The sequence below is a fragment of the Leucoraja erinacea genome, chromosome 3 (genome assembly GCF_028641065.1).
Source record: "Leucoraja erinacea ecotype New England chromosome 3, Leri_hhj_1, whole genome shotgun sequence".
Taxonomy (NCBI): domain Eukaryota; kingdom Metazoa; phylum Chordata; class Chondrichthyes; order Rajiformes; family Rajidae; genus Leucoraja; species Leucoraja erinaceus.
The window spans coordinates 13,898,371-13,919,049 of NC_073379.1; the positions used below are offsets into that span (position 1 = coordinate 13,898,371).

At 43.4% G+C, this 20,679-nt stretch overlaps 1 protein-coding gene across 3 annotated transcripts in view; it reads right to left on the bottom strand.

Annotated features, from left to right (window-relative positions):
• Positions 1-20,679, bottom strand: part of arhgef28a (Rho guanine nucleotide exchange factor (GEF) 28a) — a 259,871-nt gene that overhangs the window by 157,184 nt on the left and 82,008 nt on the right. For all 3 annotated transcript variants that reach the window (XM_055632136.1, XM_055632137.1, XM_055632138.1), the window contains exons 6-8: positions 19,476-19,683; positions 14,250-14,361; positions 8,011-8,053 (exon numbers count right to left, since the gene is read on the bottom strand). In XM_055632136.1, the coding sequence (XP_055488111.1) occupies positions 8,011-8,053; positions 14,250-14,361; positions 19,476-19,683 (363 nt within the window). The remainder of the gene's footprint in view (positions 1-8,010; positions 8,054-14,249; positions 14,362-19,475; positions 19,684-20,679) is intronic.

Sequence of the window (20,679 nt, forward strand, 5' to 3'; positions counted from 1 at the left end):
TTCTTCGGACTCCATGTTTGTAGTATTGGTTTATCTGGAGATCATATTATCTGGATAGCTTAAAATAAAATGCAATGTGACTCCATTCTGAGTAACAGAATGATGTTGAATGTGTCAAGGCTTCTTGCTGGGATGTATTTACATGGCCATATTCTGCCTCACAACTTGTATGCACTGCTATAAAATTTGGAAAGGAAAATTATGAGCTGGTGATCTGGACATAAATGGCCTTTGGTGTCAAGCCCAACAAGCGACTAATTCATAAAGTACCTAAGAATGATGCTGAAGGCTTGTGCCTGAGGTTGGTGTACAGTGCATTCAGAAAGTATTCAGACCCTTTCACTTTTTCCACATTTTGTTACGTTACAGCCTTAATTTAAAATAGATTAAATTTTTTTTTTTTTATCATCAATCTAAACACAAAGGCCCAGAATGAAGAAGTGAAAACAGGTGTTTAGAAATGTTTGCAAAGTAATTAAAAAGAAACAACTGAGATATCACATTTACATAAGTATTCAGACCCTTTGCTATGGCACTCAAAATTGAGCTAAGGTGCATCCTGTTTCCATTGATTATCCTTGAGATGTTTCTACAATTTGATTGGAGTCCACCAGTGGTAAATTAAATTGATTGGACATGATTTGGAAAGGCACACACCTGTCTATATAAGGTCCCACAGTTGACAGTGCATGTCAGAGCAAAAACCAAGCCATGAAGACGAAGGAATTGTCCGTAGACCTCCGAGACAGGATTGTGTTGAGACACATATCTGGGGAAGGGTATAAAACAATTTCTGCAGCATTGCAGGTCCCGAAGAGCACAGTGGCCTCCGCCATTCTTAAATAGAAGAACTTTGGAATCACCAGGGCTCTTCATAGAGCTGGCCAAACTGAGCAATCGGGGAGAAGGGCCTTGGTCAGGGAGGTGACCAAGAACCTGATGGTCACTATGACAGAGCTCCAGCGTTCCTCTGTGGAGATGGGAGAACCTTCCAGAAGGAAAACTATAGCTGCAACACTCCACCAATCAGGCCTTTATGGTAGAGTGGCCAGACGGAAGCCACTCCTCAGTAAAAGGCACATGACAGCCCGCTTGGAGTTTGCCAAAAGGCACCTAAAGGACTCCTGGACCATGAGAAACAAGACTCTCTGGTCTGCTGAAACCAAGATTGAACTCTTTGGCCTGAATGCCATGCGTTATGTCTGGAGGAAACCAGGCATCACTGCTCATCGTGGTGAAGCATGGTGGTGGCAGCATCATGTTGTAGGGATGTTTTTCAGTGGCAGGAACTGGGAGACTAGTCAGGATCGAGGGAAAGATGAACGGAGCAATGAACAGAGAGATCTTTGATGAAAACCTGCTCCAGAGCATTCTGGACCTGACTGGGGCGGAGGTTCACCTTCCAACAGGACAACGACCCTAATCACACAGCCAAGACAACGCAGGAGTTGCTTCGTGACAAGTCTGTGAATGTCTTGAACTTGTTCGAACCTCTCCTGATGGACCTGAAAATAGCTGTGCATCGATGCTCCCCATCCAACCTGACAGAGCTTTAGAGGATCTGCAGAGAAGAAAGGGAGAAATTACCCAAGTACAGGTGTGCCAAGCTTGAAGTGTCATACTCAAGAAGACCTAGGGATGTAATTGTTGCCAAAGGTGAGTACTGGGCAAAGGGTCTGAATACTTATGTAAATGTGATATTTTAGTTATTTCATTTTAATTACTTTGCAAAAATTTCTAAACACCTGTTTTCACTTATTTATTATGGGGCATTGTGTGATTGATGATGGGGGGAAAAAAAAGAATTTAATCAATTTTAGAATAAGACTGTAACGTATCAAAATGTGGAAAAAGTGAAGGGGTCTGAATACTTTCTGAATGCACTGTAAATTGGTTGGAGAAGAGCGTGGTGGCGCAGCGGTAGAGTTGCTGCCGTGCAGCTCTAGCAGCGCCAGAGACCCGGGATCGAACCCGATTATGGGTCCTGTCTGTACGGAGTTTGTACGTTTCTGCTCTGTATCTCTAAAGAACACAAAACACAAACTTTGTCATTTTGCCCAATCGCTTCATATAACAGCTTAGCTTCCATACTACAAGGCAATGAGAGTTGTGTCAAGATGAAGGGGTTTTGCAAACGGGATTCACTGCCAGTACTACAGTTGTGTATTTGGTGCTGGTGCCAGATACAAGTCTACCTAAGCTTTCAACTGAGCCTAAATTTGGACATGGATTTTAAAAATAATAAGCAACACAAATGTGAGATCTGGCTAGGTTGGGAAATTGGAAGAATGAAGAATATAGAATTTATCGTGAGGACACAGTCAGGACACTGAAACCGACGCAGAGAAATTATACAGTATGGACATAATGGTTCAAAGTCAAGGCTACATCACATGAGAGGGTAACGATGGATAGTTTACTCATTCAACAACGGTGCAAATAGCTGCAATAAAAAATAACCAGACCTTGTAATATCTCGTCAGATAAATAAAACAGAAATCTGAGAAGTTGAAAATGAGTATATTCAACAAACATTGGCTCAAACACCTCCAATTTATTTTGTGTAGTTCTACCTTTCATACTGGAGAAAGGGCATCTAGACACAGGGGTAGTGCAAGAAAATTAAGCCAAACAAAAATCTAATTCAAGGCATCAGAGTATTAAGCCAGAGCATTAAGCATTAAGATTGAAGATGCATCATTGGGATGGAGATGCAGACAGTTATAGATTTTATTATCTGCTGTGTCTAGTAAATATGTAAAACAGCCTTCCTGTAGAAGCTGCAAAGGCAAATAGTCAAAAATGTATGAATAAATTGGATGACTATTTCATAGATGTTTGAGAGGATATTCATGGATGGTTAATAGAATTTTGTTTAATCCTGTAACTCCTCAAGATTGAATGGCAGCGTTTAACATGAAAAGTAAACAGTTATGTGCAGTTTAAAGGAAATTTTGAAATATGTGTGTCTTCTTAAAAGTGGAGTGATAAACATTTAAAAGTGATTATTGATCACACAATAGAATTTTGTAATCCTAGGAACATTGTGGTCAATCATGCTAAATAGATTTACAGTATATCTCGGTTATATCTGGCTATAAGCAGTATAAACTGCATGAGCGAATTTTTGAGCGAGAGCCTTCTCATTTTATGTTTAGATATGATTATACTTGTGTTGTAATCCATCTACAGAAGATGTATTTTACGACCAGGGTTGGACTCAAAGACTAAAATCATCGATCACGATTTCCAGGTGTACTTGCAATGCTGCTTACCCTATTTTAAAATCCTACAGCATAATAAAAAATGAATTTTAATTTTGTTTCCACCAAAATGTTTGCCAACGTTGTGTAATTAAATCCAACGTTTTTGGATTCTAATTTACTTATACTTTTGATGGGAAAAATTAACGTACTCCTTCACTGGATTTTACCTGATCTTTAACCTAAATTACAGGATACCAAACCTGGAAAACCATTGATATTAAAATTACAGTTTATATTTGTTCAGTGTTTTTAATGCCATAAAACGGCACAAGGTCGGGTCATATACTTCAGATCATTATCTGGAAATAAAAAGACACCAGGCCAAAATGACGTTAGACTCTGATTCATGAGGTTAGTCACAGAAAGAGTTTCAAAGGAGGAGGAATGGCTAAAAGATTAAAGGGCCTGTACCACCAGCATGTGGTTGCATGCGTCTAGCGCGAGCAAACGTGGTGGCTTAAGGCGTACGGCCTCGCGGGGCCAGTCACACTTCCATCCGCGGATCTATCTGGAGTTGTGCGGGGCTGGTCCCAACATCATACTCACCAATCAGCTGGGCAGGAGGCGGGCCGACTGAATTTGGACGTCGGGCGGTTACGTCATTACGCAACGGCACGCCGGGCGGTGACGTCATCGTGCAACGCCATGCACTATGCGTACACCATCAAGCCGCTGCGTACAGTGTCAAGACGCTGCGTACGGGGTCGAGACGCTGCGTACGCCCGTCGAGGCGCTGCGTACGGCCTCAATGCGGCTGCGGGCCAACAGGCCGTTGCCGCGCGGAATTTTTGGACCGTGTCAGTTTTACGGAGCCCCGCGCGATGTCGGGACCAGCCCCGCATAAGTCCATATGGCTCCGGCGATTGAAGTGGGACCGGCCCCACGAGGCCGTACAGCTCAAGCGACCACGTTAGGTCGCGCTCACCGCATGCAGTCGCATGCTCGTGGGACAGGCCCTTAAGGGTGGGAATTGTAGGGTTTAGAGTCCAGGAAGTTGAAGGCATAGAAAGTGGGTTTCTATGACCCCTTCACATGGTGGTTTCATGAAGTTAGCTGAAAACCATTGGCTTCTATTAAGTTGCTTCTGATTCTTCTGCAATGTGTAACTTTCTACTAGTCAAGTCAAGTTTATTCATCACATACACATACGAGATGTGCAGTGAAATGAAAAATGGCAATGCTCATGAATTGTGCAAAAAAACAACTACAAACAGAATGGAACAGAATCACATATTACATATTACATATTGGAGGGAGGGAAGGAAAAAGGAAAAAACCAGCAATTTAAAAAAGACACCACACAAAAGAAAAATGGTAGAGTAAAGTTAGTCCCTGGATAGATAGAAGTTTACAGTCCTAATGGCCTCCTTCTCATCCTCTCCGTTCTCACCGCATGGCAATGGAGGCGTTTGCCTGACCGTAGCAGCTGGAACAGTACGTTGCTGGGGTGGAAGGGGTCTCCCATGATCTTGTTGGCTCTGGAGTTGCACCTTCTGATGTATAGTTCCTGCAGAGGGGCAAGTGAAGTTCCCATAGTGCGTTTGGCCAAAAGTACTACTCTCTGCAGAGCCTTCTTGTCCTGGGCAGAGCAATTCCCAAACCAAATCATGATATTTCCGGATAAGATGCTTTCCACAGCCGCTGAGTAGAAGCACTGGAGGATCCTCAGCGACACTCCAAATTTCCTCAATTGCCTGAGGTGGTAAAGGTGCTGCCTTGCATTACTCACCAGTGCTGTGGCGTGTGATGTCCATGTCATATCCACAGAGATGTGGACTCCCAGGTATTTAAAGCAGCTCACCCCATCCACAGTATCCCCATTTATCCTCAATGGTGTGTATGTCCTCGGATGATGTGCCCTCCTAAAGTCCACGATCAGCTCTTTAGTTTTTTTGATGTTCAAGAGGAGGTTGGTGTCCTGACACCAGAGTGCCAGATCAGCCAGCCACCTCCCGGTAGGCCTTCTCATCGTTGTCTGAGATCAGGCCTACCACCACAGTGTCAACAGCAAACTTGATTATTGAGTTGGAGCTGAACCTAGCCACACAGTCATGTGTGTACAGGGAGTACAATAGGGGGCTGAGGACGCAACCCTGGGGCGATCCTGTACTCGGGGTGAGGGACTTCAATGTATTCCTTCCCCTCTTGACTACCTGGGGCCTGGCGGTGAGAAAGTCCAGGGCCCAGGCACACAGGGGGGTGTTGAGCCCCAGTTCCAGCATCTTCTCGGCCAGTCTGGTGGGGACTATCGTGTTGAAGGCTGAACTGTAATCTATGAACATCATCCTCACGTAGCCCCCCTTCTGGCTGTCAAGATGAGAGAGAGCGGTGTTCAAAACCTGGGAGACCGCATCGTCCGTGGATCTGTTCGGACGGTATGCGAATTGCAGCGGGTCCGTGTTGCGAGGGAGGAAGGTGCAGATGTGTTTCTTCACCAGCCTCTAAAAGCATTTCATGACTACCGAGGTAAGGGCCACTGGACGGTAGTCATTCAGACAGGCTGGGGAGGCATTTTTTGGTACCGGTACAATGATGAATCTTTTGAAGCAGGCAGGGACCACGGACTTGGCCAGGGAGAGGTTGAATAATGTAGTGAGCACTGGAGCTAGCTGCCTAGCACAGGACTTGAGTACTCGCCCCGAGATGCCATCGGGGCCTGCAGCTTTCCTTGTGTTCACCCGTGTCAGAGCCCTCCTCACGTCGTGCTTGGACAACGAGAATGTGTGCACATTCCTCCCTTCAGCTTCGTTAGCCAGCCCACTAGCGGTATTGTCGATAGTCGGCAGACCTGGGGTGATGTTGCCTGTCTCAAAACGATCGTAGAAGGAGTTCAGGTCATCAGCTAGGGAGGTGCTGGCACTTCCAGTTGATGGGGCACTGCTCCGGTAGTTGCTTACAGTCCGTAGCCCCTACCACAGGTGCCTGGTGTCCAGCTGCTCCACCTGTGACTCCATCTTGTCATTTTTCCGTCCTTCACCGGTCGGTAGGACTCTACCTTGTAGACGTCCATATTTCCGGATGCCAGGCCTGAGTTGTAGGCAGCGGTGCGAGTATTCAAGGCGATGTTCATATTGATTCGGAAAGGTGCTTACCCTTACCGTGGGGACGATGTTGTTGGCTATTGTTGCGATGAAGTCCATGACCGCTTCCGCAAACTCACTGACGTCACTGGAACTTGCTTGGAGCATATTCCAGTCAACATCGCTCAGTGCATCTTGCAGCATGGCCTCTGACTGGTCGGACCACTGCTTTACGTCCCTCGTCACTGCCGCTTCCCGAGCTATCCTCTGTGCAATAAAATTATACAAATGGCAGGCACAGCCACCGTTAATGAATCATTATCATAAGGTCAGTGGGGTGCACAGCGGTAGAGTTGCTGCCTGACATCGTTAGTGATCCGTCTTCAATCCTGACTACGAGTGCTGTCTCTACGGAGGTTGTACGTTCTCCCCGTAACTACGTGAGTTTTCTTGGCTACTCCGATTTCTTTCAACAACATACAGGTTTGTAGGTTAATTGGCTTTTGGAAATTGGTCCGAGAGTGTAGGATAGTGCTCAAGGAGGGACTGAACGCTGGTCAGCACAAACTCGCTGGGCCGAAGAGCCTGTTTCCACCCTGGATCTTTAAAGTCGAAATTAAAGTCATTCCGGCAGAAGAACATTATCGGTACTGCTTTGGGAGTAATGTAATGGTTCACCGTGGAATGAATAAACTCAATATTTCCTTGTTAAATAAATCCCCCTTCCTGAGTGAGAAATAATAATAAAATCACAGCGCAGATGATGAGGCACGTGCACAATATATGGGATCCAGTCAAAATGGCAGCAGCCATTGATCTTTGATCTTTGATCTAAAGTGCATTTCCTCTCTTGCTTTGTAAATTGTAAATTGTTCCTAGAGTGTCAGATAGTGCTAATGTATGGGGTCACCGATCGCTGGTCGGTGGGGACTCAGTGCGCCGTTGGGCCTGTTTCCACGCTGTATCTCTAAAGCAAAGTCTAAAGTTTTTGCATTGCCAAAAGTTACTATCATGGAATGGGAGCTCCTGCATGAGCAGATAGGCTGGCGGGCTAGGTTGTAAATGTATGGAGGCAGCACACAGAGAAAGATCAAAGCTAGCTTAGTCTAATAACTACACGAGCCTCATACTAACAGGCATGGGGAAAGAGATGTGTGAACCTTAGGGGTGAGAGTATACAAGAAAGAGGATTCCAAAGGAAATAATTCCATGTTTTCTTGGCACACTTAAATAAATGGAGAAGGAAACCTTGGGGATGAGACAAAATGCTCAGGGATTGGGTCGGATGGATATTGATGAAGGAGAGAAGAGAATGTAATGGCCTGTAATGTAATGTTCATATACCTGTACAATTCACACAGACTTCATTGGATGCAAGCCACGTACATATATTAACATCCTCATATGCATGGACAGGAGCAATTAGGAGTGGTCAACAAATAATGTCTTTTTTCATTGACGACTATATCCATTCAAATTAATTGAAAACTATACAACACAAGAAATAAACAACATCTGTGAAAATGTAACATCACACATTCTCCCGAGGTACTCACTCTTAATCCTGAAAAACAATTGCAACTTTTATAATCTAAACTTTGAATATCTCTAGAGGTAGATTATGACTTTTTATGAATCATGTCATTTAGTTAGGCTTTGTAACTGCCTGGTTTAATGTGGCTATTCCAGCTTAATCCATTTTAAAGTTCTATTCTTCACTGTACCTTTTTTCTTTCGGTTGCTCGGATAGACTGAAGGTTCGCTGTTCTGAAATAAAGCAACATAAAAATATGTTTACAGAAGATAAAGGTGAAAACAATACATGGCCAACTTTCTTTAAACTGTTACGGAGTTTCCTTGAATAGAAAGTCTTCTGAACACATGCCTGGATCAGAAGTTTGACAATTAATCCATTTGTTATTCAGATTCTTTTGAATCTTTTGAAGATTATATGCTTGGCGAAGAAATGCCAAATTATACAATTTAACAAATTATATGTTTCCAAATTTTGCATCATGCAGAACCATGCATTCTCATGAATGTCTTGCAGAATAAAACTTCCTTCATTCTGCTGCAAAATGGCATTTCAGTCCAGGTGGGACTACAACTGGACTACAGTTTTCCCTGCAAAAAGCCATTCCGGGCCCATCGGCGTGAGGTTTACAAGTTGATGCAAAACTGACCAATGAGTCATGTGAGCCGAATTCAAAAATTTAAATCGATAGCACCAGGCAACTTTACAGTAACAAATTCTTCAGTGTTGTCAGTCGTATTGAAACTTACACCAATGTACTTCCTCAGTAGCAGAGATGTCATCAATTTAAGAAGCTTCCATAGCAAATTTAGAAAGTAATTACCAACTCATTACAACAACTGATAGCTTAATGCAGACCATATTATTTGCAAATCTCATAGGAAGTCCTACCACAATTTTCAATGTTTAATAAGCTGTAAGAGAGAAATTGCTTCCTGGTAAATTAAAATTAACTGATTTATAAAATGACTGTCAAAAATGTTGCGAGGCATGTACCAAAATAGCAAGATTTGAATTGTCAAACAGTGGTGAGGTTAGACTAAATTTCTAGTGGCGTGGGTAGACAGAAATTTATAGATTAATTTACAAAAGGCTGGGGAGGCCAATCAGTGGATATATTTAAGGCAGAGATGGATATGTCCTTGATTAATACGGGTGTCGGAGGCTATGGGAAGAAGGTAGGAGAATGGGGTTAGGAGGAAGAGATAGATCAGCCTGGATTGAAAGGCAGAGTAGACTTGAAGGGCCAAATGGCCTGATTCTACTCCTATCCCTTATGACCTTATAGATAACTACCATATGTAATTGTGGGTTAGTGCTAACGAATTCCCATTAGCATTCTTCCTGGATGCCAAGAAGCTCAATATATTAAACTTTATTAACCCCAGAAGTTTGATTGCACATTTTTCATCCCCTGAGTAGTTTTTGTATCAAGCAAAATAGTTCATTGCTGGCTGTGTGAGCTATACATGTGCCATTGGGGTTATGAACATGGAAACATAGAAAATAGGTGCAGGAGTAGGCCATTCAGCCCTTCGAACCAGCACTGTAATTCAATATGATCATGGCTGATCATCCAAAATCAGTATCCCTTTCTGGCTTTTACCCCATATCCCTCGATTCCCTTAGCCCTAAGAGCTAAATCTAACTCTCGTATTATCAATTATTTATTACCCCTCTCATTTTCTCTTTTCTGTGAAGATGTACGTGGATGACAAAAGATGGTGAGAGCAATAATCCAGGAAATGGAAGGGCATATAAATGGGGTCGGTGTTAATCAGAACAGGCAGCTTTCCATTAATTGAATCTATGCAGCTTTTCATTAATGCCTAGTAACCAACCAGACTGACTACCCTAGCCAACAGTCATAGTGTTCTAGGGAAATATAGCACAGAAACAGTTTCTTCCGCCCACCTTGTTCTCAGCAACCCACTTACACACAATCTACAATAATCCCATTTTTAATTTGCGACATTTTCCCATAAATTCCCCCCAGAGTCCACCATTTACCTACAGAATCGGAGAACATAGGTTCAAGGTGAAGGGGAAAAGATTTAATAGGAATCAGAGGGGTAATTTTTTCACACAAAGGGTGGTGGGTGTGTGGAACAAGCTGCCAGAGGAGGTAGTTGAGGCTGGGACTATCCCATCTTTTAAGAAACAGCTAGAGAGGTACATGGATAGGACAGGTTTGGAGGGATATGGGCCAAGAGCAACCAAGTGGGACTAGGGTACCTGGGACATTGTTGGCCGGTGTGGGCGAGTTGGGCCGAAGGGCCTGTTTCCACACTGTATCACTCTATGTGATTCTAAGATCTGGTAAAGGGGTCAGTGCAGATGTTGTGAGTTGTCATCCTAACGGAGCAGAAGCTCAGAGCCCCAGGGCTCCTCCCTAAGTGTACTGCAATCCTATTTGGCATGCAAGCACTTTGTGTTTTGCTCAAGATTCAAGCATCAATTCAGCAGTTGCTCGTGTTCTAGAAGAAAAATTCTTCTGAATCACGACCTGGATGGTAATTTGGAGCAAGGTGTCAGATTCTGACAACAATGGGAGGTGGGAGCAATGCTGTATCCCTATTCCACCACGAGGAGGAATGTAGATAGTTAACATTGGGCCAAAGCACAAAGAGTAGTCTAATTTGCGCAGGTGTGTGATTACGAGGTCATAAGGAATAGGAGTAGAATTAGGCCATTCGGCACATCAAGTCTACTCCATCATTCATTCATGGCTGATCTATCTCTCACTCCTAACCCCATTTTCCTGCCTTCTACCCATAATGTCTGGCACCTGATTTATGACTTTATTTTAACTGAGACTACCAGCTCCAGCTCTCTCTCTCTGCAAGCGAGGTCAATGTTTGTTTGTCCACATCAGCCATCCAAAAGCAGCATCAAAACCAGTAATTTAGTAGAGGTGATATCGAGCCTAAAATCCAGCACTCTAAAAAATATGTGAAAGGCTGACTGCCGGACAATATCATTACTGTGACCCTGTAAATGACATGGCATCAATTAACAGAAGGAGAACAACAAGCTTTCACCAATAGTAAGAAAAGCAATTACCACAAACAAATAGCAGCTTCAGTGAAAATGACACCAACAATATTACAGAAAACATGCCATACAATGATAATTTTCTTACAATGGGGCTTGCTGAAACATGATTAGGGAACACATGCAAGCTTATTAAATGGAATTTGATGTGATACACGAGTAGAAACATTGAATCAATTATTCTCTTTACATTGTCAATCAGGAGATAGGCCTTTACGCTCCCATATCGATTTGCTGAGGGAAGAATGTATTTAGCTTTCATTAACAAGGCACATGGGAAACATCCAAACTCTGGATGCAATGAACCGTATGTCATAAGATTGATCTCCACTTTGGAGGCCTGCATGACACAGACGAGAGAAACTATGTCTCCTTAGGCTGAAAGAGGATTTTAATGAGTGGCTCTACCCAATAAGTGTTGAAAATATCAGGCAGTAAAATAAAGTTGCCATTAATTAAAGCAGAGCATTTGCCCAAAGCAGTAGAAGAAAGAAATAGGATGTTTCACATTAAAAGCAATGAACGTTTGGTACAGATTTCTGGAAAAATAATGGAGTTGTAGTTCAAGATCCTCTTTGACATTGTGATGGGATAAAACTAGGGCCAATTATTATTATTATTATATCTCCTTAGGTGCATGAGTTGGGCTGCACAGTGTTAACCAGTTTATTCTTGTTGGGCTCATCGTATAGCTGATATATTCTTTGATTATCTGCGATACAGTATGTTTCAGTTGAAATTGTGTACTAACCACCACTTTGTTGCCAGGAATAGAGGGCTTGAGCTCTAGGGAGGGGTTGAGTAGGCTGGGACTCTATTCCTTGGAGTGCAGGAGAATGAGGGGGGATCTTATAGAGGTGTACAAAATCATGAGAGGAATAGATTGGGCAGATGCACCGTCTCTTGCCGAGAGAATCAAGGACCAGAGGACTTGTGTTTAAGGTGAAGGGGAAAAGATTTAATAGGAATCAGAGGGGTAACTTTTTCACACAAAGGGTGGTGGGTGCATGGAACAAGCTGCCAGAGGAGGTAGTTGAGGCTGGGACTATCCCAATGTCCAAGAAACAGTTAGACAGGTACACGGATGGGACAGGTTTGGAAGAATATGGACCAAACGCAGGCTGGTAGGACTAATGTAGCTGGGACATGTTGGCCGGTGTGGGCAAGTTGGACCGAAGGGCCTGTTTCCACACTGTATCACTCTGTGAGAAATGTTGAGAGATCTCAATTATGACATGTGAGTTCTCGCAGTGTTAAAGTAATATGGATAATTGAGTTGGTACAAGCAAGCTATGAAATATAATGGGCAGCACCAGCATTTTTCAAGCCACATGCCTCTCAATGCTTCATTCCACAACCAATAACATTGATTAGAACTAAAAGTGTGAATTCAGAAATAAAGAACAATGGTACAAAAAGGTAGCAGGCGGGAATTTTGTGCAGAAAAGTGACAGGGTTATCTAAATGCAAGTGGTACTTACTACCATGGTGTAGCAGAGAAACTGATTTAGACAGGGAGAGCGCCTGAAGAAGGGAACGTCCACTGCTGAGAACACCATCTACAGAGCAGGGACAGACTCATCATAATGAACACATGAAATCTAATTGAATCCAATTCATGGCATGTCTAATCCCCTGGATATACAATCGATCAGCTATCAATAAGGAATAACATCAGAATTACAAAGAAGCAGTGAACACAGAGCACAGATGAAATTATGTGGCTTTAAATATTTTTCTAATATTGGTTCTAAATGGTTTCTAATATTGTTTCCTATTCAATTGCTTATTGAATATTTCAATGTAGTAAATTTAGCCTTTTATCTGTATTAGTGGCAATCTAATGATAAATGGATATAAAATAATCTCAAAGAAGACCTACGCAACGATACGATAAAACTTTATTCCCGGAGGGAAATTGGTCTGCCGAAAAACCCAACACACAACAAGGTACACGAAAAACTGGAAATTACAAGTGAAAACAAAAGAAAAAGACAAGCGACAGTTGGCTGGCTGCCGTGTGCACAGCGCCTTCACCGCAACAAACGAACAAATACAGATTTATCCCCTGGATAAAGGATTGTAAACTAGAGTCATCACCCCCCCCCCCCCCCCCCCCCCCCCCCCCCCCCCCCACACACTGCATCTCCCCCACTGACCCTCACGGTGATCCCCCCCACACCGGGGTCCCCTTTGTTCTTCATGGCAGTCCCCCCCCCCCCCACCAGGTCCCCATTGAGGGGATTGTCTTCCCCCCCCCCCCCCCCCCCCCCCCACGCTCATCGATCGTTGATTGTGAGTCGATCCCCCCCCCCCCCCTCACGCTCATCGATTAGGCCACGCTGCCGCCGAGGTTCATGTTGCTGTAGAGGTTCCCATTGTCGCTGAGACCCCCGTTGCCACCGAGGGCCCACCACTGACGGCGCCCCTGTTGCCGCCGAGGCTCACACTGCCGCTGAGGCTCCTGCTGCCGTGGCTGAGGCTCTCATCGTCGTCTCCGCTGAAGCTCCTGCTGCCGCCGCCAAGGCTCCCATCGTTGCCTCCACTGAAGCTCTTCCGCCCCAGGCAGGCCTCGCCGCCTGGCTTCACCACAGCCCCCTGGGACGCTTGTGGGGCGAGTCGGGCCTACCGGAGTGCGTTCCGGGATCAGGGATGTCATGAGGTAAACAGCATGTTTATCACTTGATCAAGTTACTTCCCATTAGAAATTAATTTAACATCAGTAGTAGTTACATATTTCTGTAGTTCCACTATCTTCTTACTCACCTATTCCCACGCATCCAGGGCCTACATGCTTTATATTAGCTGAAAAAAGGCTACTGCAAGATGCACAAGATGTGAATGGTCAGGTTCCTACTTCTCCTCCCTTTTAAACAAGTTAAATTCACACACAGGGACCGATGTTTCATTGAATAAAGCAAAGAATTGCCAACATTGACCAAGTGATTACTGATCACTCTTTTGAGACTCAGTTTCTGGCAAATCCAGGTGGCATTCCAAAGCTGAATTTGCTGGGATACTTGACTACATAGTATCACATGTATTGTTCGGTCAAAACTGCTTGTAGTGCTTGTAGGTGAACATTATGTTTAGAGAACAAATTAGAATAAAGCTTTTCACTGTGCCTCGGTACATGTGACAAGAAAACTAAACTGAAACTGAAATTATAATCTATCATATACCATATCATACTATAACAAATTAATCAGAGAGCAAAAATAATTGAATTATTCAGCAACAGACATGAATGTGAAATCGAGAAGCTATGGATACAATGGAAAATATCAGTAACCACAGCATTACTAATCCTCATTCATGTCAGAAATATATTTCAATATTTTGATACGCTACGCATTTTTTTTAAACGGCACTAACCTTCACTTGTGGAATCACACAAACTAAAATCCCTTGCAAATCGAGATTTATTTTGCGATACTTTAGGCGAGGAAAGGGAATATGATCGCATTCGAATCCCAGAATCTTCAGTCTATTTTAAAGAACAGATAAAAATGATGTCAAGGTTAAAATGCTGGACTCTACCACAGGACAGCTACTACAGAGATAAAACCTTTTGAGCTCCATTGAAACGAACAGAGTACTTACCTCAAATGTCCAACACATGTCATACACGAGCAGATTTTGAATACAGTTTATTATTGTGACCAATTCAAGTAGTCTGCTATGCAACTTACGTTACCTTATGAAAATACACACTTTACGTATTAATATTTCGCAAAAGATGTTTTAGAACGTAGTATGTTATACTTGTGTAATTTAGCCATCCAATCTACATCAATCACGTTTACTACAGAGCTGTGATGCCATACCATTTAGCTCATGGCACGCAAAAAAAGACATGGAATTTTTATATCAACATGGTCATGCATGACAGCACACTGACAACGTACTTGACAACAAAGCTGATTTAAATCACGTATATAAAATTTATAGTTTCGCTGAACACCTCAGTTTGGTCAGCCTGGACCTACCTGATCTCCCGGTTGCCAAACACTTTAATTACCCTTCCCATTCCCACACTGACCTTTCTGTCCGAGGCCTCCTCCATTGTCAGATTGAGGCCAAACGCAAATTGGAGGAACAGCACCTCGTATTTCGCTTGGGCAGTTTACAACTCAGTGGTATGAATTTAGATTTCTCTAACTTTAATTAACCTCTGCATTCTCCCTCTCTCCATCCCTCCCCCACCCATCATACCGGCTTCAAAGCCATCTTGTTGAGTCTCATTGTAACTCGTTCTCACCTAACAAACAGCTAACAATGGCCTGTTCCCTTTATAGTTCTTACTTTTTTGCATATCTTTCATTCATTTGTTCTGTATCTCTTGACATCACCATCTGTATCTCTCATTTCCCTTTCCCCTGACTCTCAGTCTGAAAAAGGGTCTTGACACGAAACATCACCTATTCCTTTTCTCCAGAAATGCTGTCTGCCCCTCTGAGTTACTCCAGCTTTTTGTGTCTGTCTATAAAAAATGTATGTACATTACTATACCTCGGGGGGAAAAAAGGACCAGATTTTGCAATCAGCAGTGAACATTTATTCCACCTGTGATTTGCCATAGACTTTCCATGAGATTTAATAATGGACATTAGACACAATAAGTCCATTATAAAGAAGCATCAGCACATTTTGCTCTGACTGAAATCCATTTCACTGAAGTCAATGAAATGCATGTTAGAGGAAGAGTACAAGGTGCTGTCACAACTACTGTACATAGTGTGCTCAATATTACCAACCAGAGACAACATTCTTAACAGGCATGTTCATTAATCAAACAGAATGCATAGAATTGAGTTGCATGGAGACAAAACCAGGAAGTTCACTATCCCATTTGCCACCCCCAACCCCCTTATTCAGTTTAAAACCACCCGTGTAGCAGTGGTAAACCTGCCTGTCAGAATACGGGTCCCCCACCTATTAAGATGCAATCCGTCCCTTTTATACAGTTCCTCCTTACTCCAAAACAGATCCCAGTGATCTAAGAATCTAAATCCCTGCCCCCTGCACCAGTTCCTCAGCCACACATTCAGGTCCCTTATCTCCCTGTTCCTGCTTTTGCCAGCACGAGGAACTGGAAGCAAACCATAAATAACCACCTTGGAGGTCCTGCTTTTCAGCATTTTTCCGAGCACTCTAAAGTCACACTGCAGAATATTCATCCCCTTCTTTCCGACATCGTTTGTGCAAACATGCACTACCACTTCCGGCTGTTCACCTTCGCCCTTGAGAATTTTCTGCACTCTAACTCCGCTATCTTTAAGAGCTCCATCTAACTCTACCTTAAAAAGCATCCAGAGAATCGGCCTCCACTGCCTTCTGAGGCAGAGAATTCCACACATTCACAACTCTCGGGATGAAAAAGTTTTTCCTCATCTCTGTTCTAAAAGGCCTACCCCTTATCCTTAAACTGTGGCCCCTGGTTCTAGACTCCCCCAAGATCGGGAACATGTTTCTTGCCTCCAGCATGTTCAAACCCTTAATATATCTTATATCTATATAATTAAAAGTCTCATCTTGACCACTTCCTATCTGCACTATATATTGATTTTAGAAAAAACACTATGATTTTTTTTGGCTATTTACTCACAGTTGGCTATTTTTTGGCTATTTTACTCCTCTGCTGAGCCAGCGCCGAGGATTTTTCCCATCGATGAAAAATAAAAAAAGTTATGAATAGTTAAAAAACCTTGAGATCAGCTGATTGGTCCTCTCACCTGTCAATCACCACGATGTAGGTGACGCCCACCTCTGGGTGGGGGGTGTGGGGGAGGACCATAAAACTCTGAATGCCTGGACGCGAGTCAATCATTCTGCAAGATCGCGAGGGAGAGGCCACGACTGTCATTCTAAGCTGTGAAACAACTGAACTGTGAGTCTGCAATGTACTTGCAATAAATGATTTTTTAGCCCTTAATGACAATGCCATGAGTTGTTTGGCCTGCTGCCTTGCCTGTGCTTGAAAGTGCAATGCTTAATTGGAAATGAAATGACAATACCATGAGTTGTCTGGCCTGCTGCCCTCCCTGTGCTTGAAATGGCAATGCTTTATTAGGTCCGACTGTGTTTGGGAGGAATAAATGCTTTATTAGGTCCGACTGTGTTTAGTCCAAAGGTCCCACTCGTTTTGTGACTTCCGCTTAGTGGACAGGTTGCGCTGATTGCGTAATTTCTGGTGAGTGCAGAGGTCGTGCTGATTGCGGAAGTGCCGCTAATTGTGGAAGCCCCACAGTGGAGAGGCCGCGCTCAGCCATGTGAGTAGATTCAAGAAAATGTACTGTCATATATATGGTGTGTGAGTGTATGAGTCTGTGTGAGTGTGTATGTGTGTGCGCGAGTCTGTGTGTGCGTGAGAGTCTGTGTGTGTGTGTGAGAGTGTACGTGTGAGTGAGTGTGAGTGATTTTGTGTGTGTGTATGAGTATGTGAGTGTGTGTGAGGTGATGTGTGTATGTGTGTGGGTGTGTGTGAGCCTGTGTGTGTGTGTGTTTGTATGTGAGTGTATGTGAGTATTGAGACACTTGTGTGAGTATTGAGACACTTAATCAAGTGTTTCAATAAGATCCCCTCTCATACTAAATTCCAGAGTGTACAAGCCCAACCGTTCCATTCTATCAACATATGATAGTCCCGCCATCCCGGGAATTAACTTGGTGAACCTATGCTGCACTCACTCAATAGCAAGAATGTCCTTCCTCAAATTTGGAGACCAAAACTGTCCACAATACTACAGGTCTCACTAGGGCCCTTCTGCAGTTGTACAGGACCTCTTTGCTCCTATACTCAATTCCTCTTGTTATGAAGGCCAACATGCCATTCGCTTTCTTCACTGCCTGCTCTACCTGCATGCTTACTTTCAGTTACTGATGAACAAGGACCCCCCAGATATAGTTGTACTTCCCCTTTGTCTTCCTGTTTTTGCCACCAAAGTGGATAACCTCACATTTATCCACATTAAACTGCATCTGCCATGCATCTGCCCACTCACCCAACCTGTCCAAGTCACCCTGCATTCTCATGGCATCCTCCTCACAGTTCACACTGCCACTCTGCTTTGTGTGACCTGCAAATTTGCTAAAGTTACTTTGAATCAAAGATCTTAGAGCAGAGCAAGATGGTACACTCCTACGAAATACAATGGGCTGACGTGTAATACGCACTGGAGCGTAACTTCTGCCATTTCAGTAAACCCGACCCAAATGTCGCGAACGGGCGGACAGACGGACGAAAGCAAAGATCATAGTGCAGCATAGGTGGACATTTCGAGTCGAGACCCTTCTTCAGACTGACAGTCAAGGGAAAGGGAAACGGGAGATATGGGCATATCTTCCATTCATTTGTTCTTAGTACCGTCTATCACTTGTTCCTCTTTCCCCTGACTCAGTCTGAAGAAGGGTTTGACCCGAAATGTCACCTATTCCTCTCTATGATCTTTGCTTTTGTCCGTCTGTCCGCACATTCGCTCGCTCTTGGTGCCGGCGCTTCTCCCCTCAGCCTCCGCCAAACACACACACACACACACACACACACACACACACACACACACACACACACACACACACACACACACACACACACACACACACACACACACACACACACAGCAGATCGGTGCGGGCCGAGACTGGGAGCAGAGCGAAGGATGACATCAAACGGATCATGGCAGCTATCGAAAAAGTACGTAAATGGTAAGGGGGAAATTAAAACATCCAAAGGAAATAGATGTTTAACAAAAAAAAAGGGGGGGGGGGGGGCGCGGGGCTCCGGCGTCCGTTGCTCGTGGGAAGTGGGGGGGGGGGGAGATAGTTTGAGTTCCATTTTCCCCTGACTCAGTCTGAAGACGGGTCTCGACCCGAAATGTCACCTATTCCTTTTGTCCAAAAATGCCGCCTGACCTGCTGCATTTTGTGTCCATCCTTTAATCTCTTAGCCTGATATAGCAGAATCTCCCTGAATTAGCTTGACGCCATGATGGAAGCCGGTTACGGAAATGGCGCTGAAGATTACCCATGACCCTACTACGGCTTTTTAGCGGAGTGGACCATATTGCTCTGCAATAAGATCTTTGCTTTTAATCCCTTCATCTAAATGATTATATTTTATGTAGCTGCGGTCCCAGCACCGAGCCTTGCAGTACCACACTAGTAACTGCCTGCAATTCTGAAAGGGACCCGTTAATCCCTACTTTCATAATTGACTCCAGCTTCTTCCCCACCACCGATGTCAGGCTAACTGGTCTATAATTCCCTGTTTTCTCTCTCCCGCCTTTCTTAAAAAGTGGGATAACATTAGCTACCCTAGAATCCACAGGAACTGATCTGAATCTATAGAACATTGGAAAATGATCCCCAATGCAACCACAATTTCTAGAGCCATTTCCTTAAGTACCCTGGGATGCAGACCATCATTATTGGTCTATCAGATCTATCCAGGACAATTGCTCACATTGTAGCAATTTGGAGGAACAGAACCTCATATTTTGCTTGGTCAGCTTACAACTCAATGATATGAATATTGATTTCTCCAACTTCAAGTAACCCATAAGCATTGATTCAGTTTTTCGCTAACAGAATTTACCCATGTACCTTGGACAGTAGTCTGCCTGAGGAAGGGATGGATTCAGGTCCCTTTATGTCCATCTCAGTTTCCTGGTGAGTCTCAAATGAGTCCAGTTCATCCCCGCTGCTAGCAAATGCTGCAGCAGAGTTTGGAGACTTTGGAGTACATGAACCCTGAGATCGATCTGAAATTTCATCTCCTTCACTGTCCGCATCAATGCCATCAAAGTTGAACCTGCAAAGAAAAGTAGTGAACATGAAGCTGCATTCAGACCAATATGTGATGTCTTGTCCTTGATCATTTATAATTCATTGGCATTAGTTCATGAAGGGACATAGCTAATGATTGTCACTTTATATCCAGCGTAGCTCTATCCTGTAATCATGAACATGCTAGATTATAGTATGTTTTTGCTGACAATAGTCAGTGCCTAAAGAAAAAATAAACCTAAATAAGTTATGCTATTAGATACACAAAAAATATATATTTATCAAAACATTGCCCAGGAAACCATATGTTATTCTGCTTATGAATACCCCAAGCAGGTTTTTTTTTAATTGCTTGCATCTTTTTTTAAATGTTCAGCATACATGAGCAGATTATATTTATAGCAAAAACAAGTTCACGTGCCAGAAATCTTAAATAAAACAAAACATACGCGAATAAAGATCTATGTCAAAATATTAAGCTTTTTTCCAACATTTTCCATTTTTAGTCCAAACTTATTGGAAGATGTATATAACATGAGTCACTCTGATGAACCAACTAAAGAAAAGAAAAACAGCAAATTGTAGCAGTTCACTCTCTAAGATCAACTGTCATAAAAATTGCCTTGCATTGCACCCATTTTTAGGCAGTAGTCACTCGGAATTCTATTTTATACAGAATATGTTTCACTAACGATTGTCTCCTGGTGAAATGTGCCAGATGTAAAATACTTTTTTCATGCAATTCAATTTAGTTTTAGTTGAGTTTAGAGATACAGCGCGGAAACAGGCCGTTCGGCCCACGCTGGTCAGCAATCCCCGCACATTAACACTATCCTTCACAAACGAGGGACAATTTACAATTTCTTACCGAAGCCAATGAAACTACAAACCTGCTCGTCTTTGGAGTGGTGGAGGAAGTCGGAGCACCCAGTGAAAACTCACGCAGGTCACGGGGAGAACGTACAAACTCAATACAGACAGCACCCGTAGTCAGGATCGAACCCAGGTCTCTGGTGCTGTA